The following is a 13,076-nucleotide window of genomic DNA, read 5'->3' as shown; positions in this document are numbered from 1 at the left end:
TTTGGCTTTGAACTATGGCTCATCATTTTCCAACTCTAAATTTCTGGCTGGGCTGTCCTTTCAGAATGTCAGATCTGGGTAGTTAACTCTCTGCTAGACCAGACGTCTTACAGAAGATGATAGATGTAAACACTCTCCTGCCCCAATGTGCTCGGTCCCCAGTGGTCCTCATGGCAGCACCATTTGCCCTAGTTGTCCAAATCATCTTTAACGGCTCCCTCTCTTGCGCTTCTACCTCTAACCCTCTAGATTCTTCCTTCTCTATCTCTTGAATTTGCCCATTTCTCTCCATTTACGCTTCCCTCTCTGAGCTCTGTGTACCATCATCTCTGCTGGACCACTGTCCTCGCTGGCAAGCGAGTCTCCTCCTTTCATCCTCCTTGTCGCCCCACCCCACCCCACTCTGTTGCCATAGCGATGTTTTAAACATCTGATCCTCTCCCCCTCTTGCACATATATAGTGTAAATCCTTCAAAAGCTTCCCTTTCCCCTTAGAACAAAGTGACAGAAGAGAGGAGATAAATAGATCCAGGGTAGGAGAGAGGCGGGTTAGGGTGGGAGTGAGTGGGGAGAGGGGAGAGAGAGCAGATCAGATGTCAAAGCCACTATGGGTTTCTAGTTGTCAATTAACTTACTTGGATCTCCCTGGGATACTGGCTCCAAAGACTGTGTGCTTAATTCTTTTTTTGGAACAAATCCTGGAAAGAGCAGTAAAACTTTTGGTGACTTACAAGAACAGGAAGCATCTGGCCTCACCCCAGGGATGGGGACAGAATGGATATTCACACTCAGCTCAGGGGGCTTGGCTTACTAAGTGTGCTCTTCTCCATAACACCCCCATCTTAAGAGAGAAGAATGAATGCTTACCGACAGCCTACTAGAGACACAGTACTCCCCTGGGTGCTTACAGGCATTTGAAGTCAGGAGACTTGAGATTGGTCCCCTACTGCCCGTTAGGAGACAGCCATAGTCTCCTTATCTGAAAGCATTAAACGCTTTGCCAGTGTAAATTATCCCTCTGTAAAATTCTGAAAATCTTGAGGTCGGGGCGCGTGTCTCACTCATCACGTGAACCTTTCCTGTGGTCCTCAATCAACATTCAGTGACTGAGTTGATGAACAAAGATGAGTGAGACCGAGGACAGTCTAATGGGGGTTGGGTGTAGACTGGAGGGGAAGAGATGAGACACAAGCAACTCAAATGAGAGGGTCTATAATGCTTCCCTTCCCCTCCAGCAGTCTGAGACCAGAGTACAGATGCAAAAGGGTTTAGGGCTTTGAGAGGGGGTGTATGTGAGTTGAATTTCAGCCTCAGGGGTCTTCTTTGGGCTGTTTACCTGGGAGCCAAGTTCACAAATATATCATATAAGGAAATAAAGACAATAAATACGAGTCCTTTTAGGCTTGGTAAGGCCAATGAGTTTCTTGGGCAGAGTGAAACTTGCAGCACCAACCAGAAGTGAGTCTCCCCGTTTCTGGGATGCTGGGTAGCGCCCACTGAGAGTCTCCCCCAGTGGAGGAAGGCGCTAAGGGCTCTGCTCGCTCCTGGCTGGGGTGAGCTTTCTCCTGGCTTGTTAGTTTTTCCAGTTTGCAAAGCACATGAGTTCATCTTCCCATTAAAGGTCAGCTTGCTCATCCCACTTCCTCACATCCTTTAAAAAATTCACGAATGGCATTTCTCATCCAGGAGCTCTGGGAGGGGAAGAAATACATGTCCAGAGGCCGGAGTCCTTTCCTCCATCACCCCCCAACCCCAACCCACCAGCAAAATCTGCCCTTGAACCAAGAGTCAGAAGGCCGCATTTGCTGTTGGAGTTTCAAACACTTAACGCAGTAAACAGGGAACAACATTCATTCATGTGAAGGGAAAACCCGAATCCCACTTGCAAAGAAGGAAGAAGAAACAGAAGGAAGTCAAAGTGTGCTCCCAGACGGAGTGAGGGTTTAACCCATTTGGGGGCCTGGAACTCACTCCCTTCTGCTTTTTTGTCTGCACATTTCCTTCCCTCTTAGTGATCCAGTCTTGTCCCTTACCCAGGCCTCCCTGTAGGAGCTTCAGTGGGCCCTTCGCATGGTCACCAGACCCTAATGTCGGAGGTGACACTGTTGGAAAGCCTTCTCTAGCTGAGCTTAGTCTCTGTGCCACCTGCTGTACGAATCTTGATCTAGTCACGGCCAGGAGGAGGGGCTGCATAATTACCTGCATCTAGAAGCACCGATCCAGGTTTCCACAATTCAGGTTCCCCTGCTTTTCAAAATTAAAAAGAAACAAACTCATTACTTAGATGAAACCGGCAGAAACTCTCAAGTGAACTGCCAGGATGATAATGTTTTCTAACTGTGGCAGAAAGTTCAGTAAAGAAGCAGGAGACCAGACTTTGGGATGAAGCAACCTGAAATCTGTGGGATTTCCTCATTTAAAGCTCTTAAAGCCAAAGACGAAAACATCTTTACTCTTTTCTTCCTTTCCCTATGCACCAAGAATCACGGAATAATAGGAATCCTGGAATTCAAGGGGACCTAAAAGCTCATTCAATTTGAACCAACCTCCTAATCTGCTTCAAAAACATCTCTACCTAAGCGAGTGGCTGGCTGGTGCTTGGATCCCTCCAGAGACAAGGAACTCATTACATTCGCAACTAAAGTAGTGCATTTCTTCTTGGACTATTGAGACTTTGAGAAGACTTTTCATTGTATCAATATGAAATCTTTATCCATCCATCCATCCTTCCATCCACCCATCTACCCGTCACACTCAATAAGCACCCAGAATATGCCCAGCATCATTCTGGGTACGTTTGCCTTACCCATCTGTTTGTGTTTCTTTCCTTGGAACCACACAGAACAAATCTGGCCCCTTCAGGGAGCAGGCAGTACACTCATTTCCTGAGGCTCTGCTTCTCATGGTGTGCCTCAAGCAGAATAGAACAAAGTGGCACCTGGCATCCTATCTGTCTAATGCCCTTCACCAAGAACCTGTGCTGATGAAGTGGCAGCGGTGGTCGGGAAGGGGAGATTCTTACCCAATCCCCCTGATCTCTTTTGGAGAATTATGGCTGGGAGGGGCTCAGAGGCAGCACAAACATATTAGGAAGCCTCGTAAGGACACCCTAATGGCTGTTTCTCTCCCTCTCCCATTCCCTCCCCTCTCCCCTTGCCTTTAGCTCTCAAGGCTGAGAGCATAACAAACTGTTTCATTTCTTAAAGGCCATCAGCTTTCCAGCACACTGCAATTATTAACACACTCAAGTGAAGTGATATTTTCCTTTGCATGATTAAAAGATACCAGGCTATTTTGAAAGATAGTCTGTGTTCTTGCAGGTTCTGGGTTAATGGTGAGAACTGAGTTTAATTTGGCTCAGCCGTTAACCAGGTGTAGGACCTTGCACAAGTCACATGCCCTCGAGGAACCTCAGTTCCTTTTTGAGTAACATTAGCAGTTTGGGTGGGATGATCTCCAAACTCAAAATATTTATGACGTATATGTTTAAACATTCAGCTTCTTTAACCTCATTACTCTATCGCCACCTACTGGTAAAAATATGCGCTTTGCCCTTTTCCTTAAAAAAAGGTGCTGGTGACGTCTCAGTTTTTGCCCTAGGCTTTCAGCACCCTTGGATGTGAGGAAAGATTAGAATGCTGGAGGCTCTGTTACTTTGGCAGGAGATAAACAATTCTCTGACATGAGGGATTTTCAGGCCTCTTACTCCTGTCCTGGAGGCCTGTCCTTCTGTTCATGACACTTTCATTTGTTTGGGACAAGTTTGAACCAAATCGCTTTCATCCAAAAGCCAAAGGCTGAAAAAATATTTGAACAGCTCAGACTTGGTGTTTTGGGATTTGGTAGTAATGAGAAGTAGATTTGTGAGAACATTTGTGTTCTGGTGTTCAGGTCTGAGGGCATGGTGTGGGGAAAACAAGTCAGAAGACCTGTCCTGAGTCTACCAAAACACTAGCTGGGGGTCTGGGGGGCTAGCCTACCTTCTCTGATCTCCAGTTTTCTCCTGCGTAAAGCCGAGCTCATAAGGACTTCTCCTGCCCTGCCTCACGTGAAGGTAAATGTGTATAAAATCACTCTGAAAAGTGTAAAAGGTGCTCGTAAAACAACAGCTAATTATTTCTGTGATAATCCTGGCTCAGTCATCTTCTAGATACAGTCAGTGTCTAAGAGAGGTATTGATTTTGAACACGCAGTGACCAAGCTCCTTCTGAGGATTAAGTCACAATAACCCTGTGGGTCAGGTACAGCTGTGATCCCACTTTACAGGTGAGGAAACCGAGGCACAGGGAGTGGCAGAGCAGAACGTTAAGCCCAGGCAGGCAGGCTCCACCCGCACGTAATCACCACCTGTTTATCACACTGGAGGCCTCACGGTCATCTCAGGGTACTGGGTGAGGCCACGGAAAAGCTAGGCCTGGAACTACACCTGTAACGCACACGAAGCGTGAGGGCCCAGAACATTCCTGTTTTAAGATCCGTGACGACCTTTGCACTGGTTACAGCTCCTTCTATTCCCTGCACATCTGGAAGTCATCAGCCCGGGACCCAAGCGGGAGCCCCCTATAAGGGAGGCCCTTAGGGCTCTCAAATTTTATGGGGCAGAAGCACAGGTGACCCTTTAGCCCCCCTGCTTCTCCCCGGTGACTCTCAGTGCAGTTTTTAGGAGGAGGTGGTCGTCTGAGAGACAGCAGCCTCTGGAGCCAGGGGACTCTGCACACCTCCCTTCCGGGGCCCGGCTTCATGCCCCGAGGGCTGCACATTTCCCTTGGAGAACTTTCTCTGGCTGCGGTGAGATGGGGGCACTCGGAGAGCAACTGCAGCTGTGCCAAAGGAGCCTCGTGCCTGCGGCCCGACGCACAAGGGCTGTCAGAGAAGGCCGAGGACAGTCAGAGGTCCTGGGCACGGGCTGTCACGCCGGCGATGCGTCAGCAGTCCCGGGTCTACAGGTGGGTTCCCTCCATAGCTCCGTGTGGAATATTTGTTTGCAGCCTCTTCTCATGGAAACAACATCAACTCCACTGTTAGGTTTCCAGGCCAGTGAAGCTTATCTGATCAAACAGAACTCATGGGACCGTGAAACCAGGCAGCAGCAGGATGGTTCCAAGGAAAAGTCCCCGAGTTTAGCTTCAGTCACTCTAGGCCCGTCTCAGAGGGTTCCGGCAGGAGGGGCGGGGGTCTGCCTATGGGGGCCGGAGGAGGCCCCAGAATTCTAGAATCTGAAAATATCTGAGTCATCTTTAGTTCTAACAGCATAGTGTTTGACATATAGTATGCTCAGTAAATTTTTTTTTAATTAAAGAACAGTTCCCCTGCAGTGGAAGTGGTGGCTTAAATCGGGGACGTGTCAAGTTACACCTGTGGGCAGAAAGCATAGTGGGAGGAGGAAGCAGGAATCACTCAGGGTCATAAGTTCAGTGTCCCGTGGAGGAGAGGATGAAATATTGAGGCTGACGACAACATCATTAGGTCCATACATAGCTGCCTGGGTCTGTTAATGGTTTGCCCTAAACACAGATGGGATATTTAATGGGGCTCATGAAATTCTGTCCCATGTGATGTAATTTTATCAGTGACTGGAAGGGAGATAGGTGGCATGTTAATCGATGTGGTGGATGACAGAGAAGTTGGAAGATGGTTAGTATATTCAATGACAGAATTAAGATTCAAGAAGACTACAGGATTGGGGTGACCTGCTTCTGTAGAAATACCTGAGAAAAGACCCTGGGAACCTGAGTGATTGCCAGTTCAGTAGGAGATGAGCTGATGATGAGACAGAACCTCCCCCCCACAAGGAACTTGGGATGTTTTCATGGAACCAGAGTGTTTAGGGCGAGAGGCAATTCCCCGGGCACAGCCCTTGAGGCATCGTGTCCTGCTCTGTGTGCTCTGTTCCCACTCACTGACAGACTGTGGTTTAGCTCGAGGGTGTGATGCTGAGTCACGTAAGGACCTGTCGGAGGGATGAGAGAAATTTATCCCAGAAAAGATGAGACATAACGGAGGACATGAAGGCTACTTTCATATATTTGAAAGGCTCGCAAATTTATGCCCTTAAAAATATTGAAGACCCCCAAGGAGCCTCTGTTTGTGTTGGCTACATCGACTGATTTTTCTCATATTAGAAATTAAAGGGCTTCCCTGGTGGCACAGTGGTTAAGAATCCGCCTGCCAATGCAGGGGACACGGGTTCGAGCCCTGGTTCGGGAAGATCCCACATGCCGCGGAGCAACTAAGCCCGTGTGCCACAACTACTGAACCTGCGCTCCTGAGCCTGTAAGCCACAACTACTGAAGCCCGTGTGCCACAACTACTGAAGCCTGCATGCCTAGAGCCTGTGCTCCACAACAATAGAAGCCACTGCAATGAGAAGCCCTCGCACTGCAACAAAGAATAGCCCCCGCTCACTGCAACTAGAGAAAGCCCGCGCACAGCAACGGAAGACCCAACGCAGCCAATTAAATAAATAAATAAATTAATTAATTAAATTAAAAAAAAATTAAAACTGTGCATCCTCTCACTGAAACAGAGTATTAACTATCCATCTATTTTACTATTTATTCACTTAAAAATAACAATAGACCTAACTATTCTAACATTTTTTATGAAAAATGCTTTCTGAAACAAAAGCATTCAGTGAGAAGAGTGGCACATTTCTTCAGTGTCTGACATAATAGAAGGCAGCTAGAATCTGATGTCAGTTCCTGCAGTCAATCTGTGTTGAAATCTCGTTTTTGTTGAAGGGTATGAAGAAAATCTGGCCTCACACAGTTCTGTACGCAGAGAAGTGAGGGCCTCACAGAAGGCCTGAAAGCAGGTCCCCGGACCACACTTTGAGAAGTAGTAGTTTAGAAAAATTAGGAGCAGCAGGCTTACGTTCTAGATAGTATGTCTAACAATGCGACTGGGAAGTTATCCTACACAGGGCAAAGGTCTCTGTCACGCCATAAGGGATGCATTTGTTTGGTGGGAAATTAGATCAGAGGCCCTTTATGCAATTCTTTCCAATTCTACGATCTGCTGATCTTCTAGCTGAGGAATTGGGTGACTTGTCTGAAATGCATGATTATGTGGGAAGTGAGAGCCCGTCGAAGAGTAGCTAAGACCCCGCCTGCGAGTTCTCCCCTGCCTGCGGGAGCAAGCGTGGGGCTTCGCCACTGTCCAGGCCTGTGTGGCGTGGGGGAGGAGGGGCCCCAAGGCAGGGGCACGCGGGGGTCCGCGGGAGGGTCTGAGGTACTCAAAACAAAGCTGCAGGGGTGACGGTGGAGGGGGAGGAGCCACAGAAAGGGGCAGGATTTGAGGGTGAGAAGAGCTGGGAGCATCTGTGCGGTCAATGAGATAGAGCTTTCGTTAATTACTGGAGCGTGAAGAGAACGGAGCAGAAAGGGAGGCTCAGAGCTACAGACCCAGGGGGAAGGTTATGAAGGGTTATAAAAAGGGAGTGGGACCAGGGCTTCCCTGGTGGCGCAGTGGTTGAGAGTCCGCCTGCCGATGCAGGGGACACGGGTTCGTGCCCCGGTCCGGGAAGATCCCACATGCCGCGGAGCGGCTGGGCCCGTGAGCCATGGCCACTGAGCCTGCGCGTCCGGAGCCTGTGCTCCGCAACGGGAGAGGCCACAACAGTGAGAGGCCCGCGTACAGCAAAAAAAAAAGGGGAGTGGGATCAAATGCTCAAAACAGCTTTGGGTTGCTGGGCAGGAAAGAACACGAGCTGGAGGTCAAAGAAGCGCCTTGTTGCCATCATCCCCCAAGCCGAGTCTGATTGGCGACGTGTGTCTGGGTCTTGCTCTATGTCCCAGAGGTGGGTCCTGGGATGGCACGGGGGGTGCCTCTCCAGCCAACCCAAACCCCTGACAACCCTTGGGTGTCTGGACTGGCAGGGACGTACTCTCGGCACACTGAGAACGGACAGAGCAAACAGATGCTTATTAGAGTTAAGACAACTTGGCATGACCTGGAGGTGAGCGGCAGAGGCCAGCAGGTGCGGGGAGAAGGTGTTTGTTAAGTGCCGCAGAGCAGGGCCGGCAAGCAGTGGGCAGCCTCGCCAGGTTTCTGGAAAGCAGCTCGGGAGAATCCTGCCCTTGGATCCCCGGGGGGATTACACGGGGTCAGTTGATTCACATGGAACCAGCAGTCTGCTTTCTCTTGTTTTGCCCCCTGATGAAAGTGCCTTGGAAGTCAGCCGAGCTTTCTGTGCTTGGCTCTACTTTTGGGGGTTTCAGAGGACGCACAGATCCTGGCCAAGGGCACTAGAGGAGGCAGTGCCCCGGGCTTGGCTGCCTGAACTGTCCCACGGGCCTGTTAGGGTCTAAAATGGCCTTGGAGTCCTTGGCCTGCCCAGCGATCTGATCCTTAAGCCCTTTGTCCTGAACAGCGGCATGTACGTTGCCAGCGGTGCAACTGTGGAGCCATCGAAGCTCTTAGCCCTGTCCAGGGGACCCGGTGGAGCCGCTCCTCCCATCTGGAATCAAAACAAAACAGAACCCACAGTCTCTAGGACTCTTTGAACTCGTGGAGGACAGACAGGTATCCCCCAGCAAGAGAAAGGCCTGGACTCTTCTTGTTCCTAGTGCCCCAAGGCTACAAAGGAAATTGTCTCTCAAGTCTGTCAACTCATGGCCCAGGCCCCAAGCAGAGTTTGTGGAAAGCATCTAACCGGGTGAGATTTTTCTTTCTCATCTCTGCAGGCCTCAACAGCATCTCAGAGAAGAGAACTTGTTTCTTCTCTCTGCATTCCCAATTCTTGGGCCAAACCTTGAAGAGATGCACACCGAAGTGCAGAAAGGGGAGCCAGGGAGTGTCGTAATTCATAGGAGAATTCCTGGAGAGAGAACGTATTTCTGTTCCCCATATCACAGAACTACTCAGGCAAAATTGGCTCTGCCCTTTCCTGGGAAATGATAAAAATTTCTCTCTTTCTTTGACCCTTGTTCCTCAAGTATAAACCCGAGAGAGTATCCCTTTTCAGGTTTGTAAGAGCCTAGTTACTGAATCCTTAGGAATTTCTATCACAACCTCCACAAAATTGCCTTTGGGGAATGGCGATTGTGAAAGCTTTGCTTATTTAACGGCTTCCTTACTTTCCTTACAAGTTGGGCCCTTGAGCAGTATCTTTTGTTGGCATATCTGGTTTAATGCTTTCTGTCCAAATCTGAGTCAAATGACAAGGATTTGGAAAGACAAACCCCATGTAAACAAGCTTAACTTTCGTCAGTAGCTAGAAAGGTGAGTTCAGGTTCTTACCTGGATTAGTTCAGGGGCTATTTTGGCTGTTAGTGTAGGTGGTGGTGGACCAGAAATCTGTAATAACATTGGACTGGTCAGAGCATGAATTTTAATCTAACTGTTCTCATTCTTTCCTTGATCCGTCCTAGCAAGACATTACCAAGGTCAGAACCAAGGTAAAGTTTGTCCTTGGGTGGTCTGAACCTGCCCTGGAGGAGGCCTTGAAATGAAAAAAAAAAAGGATTTAACTCAAAACACTAACTGAAAATTCCAGGTAACGGTAACCCTTGTACTTCACAACTGTCCAAGTAAGCATCTTTTACTAAAGTGCTATATTTCTTTATACTTCATTATTCTTACAATAATTCAGCTGTGCCACTCCTGAGGGGGTTAAAGTAATCCTTCAATAGAAATGTCACTTAACATTTAGCAATTTGCTTAAACTGCATTAACATGGTATTGATGCAAATAGCATTAGCTATCAGTCATTTTTAAGGGTACACAATGGGTTATCCTTAATTACTCTGTGGGAGAATCAAATACACTTCAGCATTCATTATTCACTGGGCAATTTTTCTGCAGCAAGGCTTTAAAAGGGAGAAGGGAGATGGGAGATTCTGTAAAGAGAGATGCAAAGTCCATTTTCGGGGAAAGGGGACCACATAAAAAGCAGCTGAGGGAAAGAACCAAGTTTCATGGAAGGGAAGAGATAAGAGGTCATGGGAAAATATCAGTTTTTCTTAGAATCAGATCTATCTGCCATAACTTTCATTCCCTGTGTCTTCATTCCAGTTATTTGGACACAAACTCAAAATAGCTCTGTTTTCTAATTCTAAAGCGAACACAGGCTGACTGTCAAAATATACACTATGGGTAGTAAGGAATCATCTGCAATCCCTCTATACAGCAGTGGCTGGTTTACAGTTTTGGTATACAGTGTTCTATCCCTTTTTCTATGCACATGTTCTCATGTGCAAAAACATAATTATAAAACATGAGATTGGTACCCATCCTGTTTCGTAGCCTGCTTCTTTGACTTAACAACCTGTCACAGACCAATCTTCTGTCAGTAAGTGCACATATTTTAATAGCTGTATAGTAATTTCTTTAACTGTTCTGACAATGGACGATTGAACCGTCTCCATCTGTTTTTCTATCATGAACAACATCTGCGTCCAGGCTTCTTTCGACTTTGGCTGATAATTACCTTAGGACATATTCCTGTAAGTGCAAAGGCTGGTTTTGAATGAACGGATGGATCAGGTTTTGCTTGCACGCCCTATCTACAATCACTTCTAGAATCTTTTTTTTTTTTTTTTTTTTTGCGGTACACTGGCCTCTCACTGTTGTGGCCTCTCCCGTTGCGGAGCACAGGCTCCGGACGCGCAGGCTCAGCGGCCATGGCTCACGGGACCAGCCGCTCCGCGGCATGTGGGATCTTCCCGGACCGGGGCACGAACCCGTGTCCCCTGCATCGGCAGGCGGACTCTCAACCGCTGCGCCACCAGGGAAACCCTAGAATCTTTTGACTATAGTCATGTATATGAAAGGAAAAAAACCACTTCATAAATGCATCAACAGCAACTTGCTTGTCCATCAGCAGAAGAGTTGCTCTCATAATTAACAGAATATTTTCAGCTATTTGAAGAAATTATCTATATATTAAACATTATTTAATATGGTTGGGCTGAAATGTCACAGCGAATATCTGTAGGCAAGCACTAGGACAGGCATTCATGAAAATAGACTGGTGGTTGTCCAGGGCTGGGGGAGGGAAGGCTTAGGGGGACACGGTGAGTGACCATCAGTGGGGGTGGGGATTCTTTTTGGGGTGATGAAAATATTCTAGAACTGACTGTGGTGACAGTCGCACAACCCTGTGAGTATACTGAAAACCATTGAACTGTGCACTTTAAAGGGGTGAATTGTATGGTAGGTGAAAAGTATCTCAATAAGGCTGTTATTTTCAAAGAAACATAGGCATTCAAACACTAGTCTTCACTCTTCTTCATTCCTACAGAAAATCCTTTGAGTAGGCCATACGCATTTTAAAAAGTCTTCTCTTCCTTCCTCCCTCCCCCGTTTGGCTCCTTTCTTAGCAATTAGGGCACAGGCTGCACGGAGCGCTTGCCCTGCATATTTGTCTAGCAGTCTGTGGGGCAGCATGGACGTGGGTGCTGGACCAGGATGAAGAGTGAACACTGATGGGCTGCGAGGCTGCTGCCCAAAGCTCCTGTCCCCAGGCCAGGAATAAGGAAGCTTTGCCAGGCTGGGGGCCACTGCTTTGAGTTGCTTGAGGTTTTCCATAAGCACAGGTCCAACTTGTAACAGGATTTCCAAGCTCCTGGTGTATCCAAATAAATATGCCCCGGGCTTAATTATATGTGTTATGTAAAAACTGACATCCTCTAAGAAGACATCCACTCACTCAGCTACTCAAAAGTCTTTGAAAGAACCAAGATGGTGGGGGAGTGTCTGATATATTTCAGAAATTATTTGTATGGTATTTTTATTTGGGGACTTTATATTATAGCTTCTTCCATGAGTCATTCATCCAGTGTAGTAGTAATACTCCCTATTTCATAGAGTTTTGGGGAAGAGTAAATAAAATAATGCATACAGGGTGCCTGGCACAGGGAGAGAACGGACTGTGTTCTGTTACTGTTGCTTAGCGATCACAGCGGGAATTGGCTGTGTCTAAGACCCTCGAATCTTGTCACCCCACTGATGTCAAGGCAGGTCAGGCCCCTGATCCTGTGCCGTATCGTTAGTGCCTCGGGTGTTCGTTTATGGAAGGGATGTCTCCTGCAAGGGGATTCACGGAGAGCCGGCTGCTGGGGGTGAATCTCGGCTCTGCTGCTTCCCAGCTGTGTGGCTGGGGACCAATTGCCTCACTGACCTACTCCTTGGTTTCCTCCTCAGTACGATGAATTAGTCAAATTAGAAGTAATGTATCTACTTTCTAGGACTGTTCTGAGGATTTAATAGGTTAATATTTGTCAGGTGCTTAGAAGAATGTCTAGCACATTGAAAGTGTTTGGATTTGTTGAATAGAAAGATGACTAGAGAGCTGGGCTCTGACATGGAAGGCGGGGAAGGGGTCGTGTTACAAGACACTGATGTTAGGAAGCTGGAGGTGAGGCTGAAAGAATGAGTCCTGGGCGCTTCCTCCTAGGAGGAAAAAGTGGCACCAGGTGGGAAATATTTGGAAAAAGTAGCTGAGACAACAGGGACGCTCCCGCTGTAGAATTTCCCGCCCTCTTGCCAGAAGACCTTTAGAGCTGAGATAGGTGCGCTCATTGCCCAGGAAGCCTGGTGTAGAAGCCTGTGTAAAACGGGTGTTTGGATTATCAGATGGGCTCCTAAGGTCGTATCTGAAGTAATACTGAGATTAATTCCATAAACTGGACTTTGGTAAAACCTAAAACATGGTTTAAGAAATGGATACAGACATTTCTGGGGCAGAAATGGGGCAGACAAAAAGCAATCAGAAAAGGAATAAAAACGTGAGCTATCTGGCTTTTCCTAAAGGGATTCTTTTTGTTTTGTTTGCTTCTAATATTTGAAGACTTCCAGGAGTATTCAGTTTGTCCCTTAAAACAAAACAAAACCCAACAGTGTCTACATAGAAATCTATTATCCCTTCAACTGAACTTTTGGAGAAATGGGGATTTTGCAATGGGAAAGTTTCACATCATATCCTACCTTCCCAAGTACGATTAACAGCAGTCCTATTTTCAAATCTATATTAAGTCCCTTCTACATAGTTTGCGTAGCTTTAGCTTGGTCCTGAATTATTACTGGCCTCAGGTTTACCCCTTGAATCCGGGAGGGCATGACACACACCCCTGGCC

General features: G+C 47.4%; 1 protein-coding gene across 3 annotated transcripts in view; it reads right to left on the bottom strand.

Moving 5' to 3' along the window:
- VIT (vitrin) overlaps positions 1-13,076 on the bottom strand; it is a 125,907-nt gene that overhangs the window by 33,317 nt on the left and 79,514 nt on the right. For all 3 annotated transcript variants that reach the window (XM_082672489.1, XM_082672490.1, XM_082672491.1), the window contains 2 exons: positions 2,200-2,247; positions 636-698 (listed from right to left, as the gene is read on the bottom strand). In XM_082672489.1, coding sequence (XP_082528615.1) covers positions 636-698; positions 2,200-2,247 — 111 coding nt within the window. The remainder of the gene's footprint in view (positions 1-635; positions 699-2,199; positions 2,248-13,076) is intronic.

The sequence above is a fragment of the Grampus griseus genome (assembly GCF_964374135.1).
Source record: "Grampus griseus genome assembly, chromosome: 15".
NCBI classification, from domain to species: domain Eukaryota; kingdom Metazoa; phylum Chordata; class Mammalia; order Artiodactyla; family Delphinidae; genus Grampus; species Grampus griseus.
This window is presented reverse-complemented; position numbering and strand designations above follow the sequence as displayed.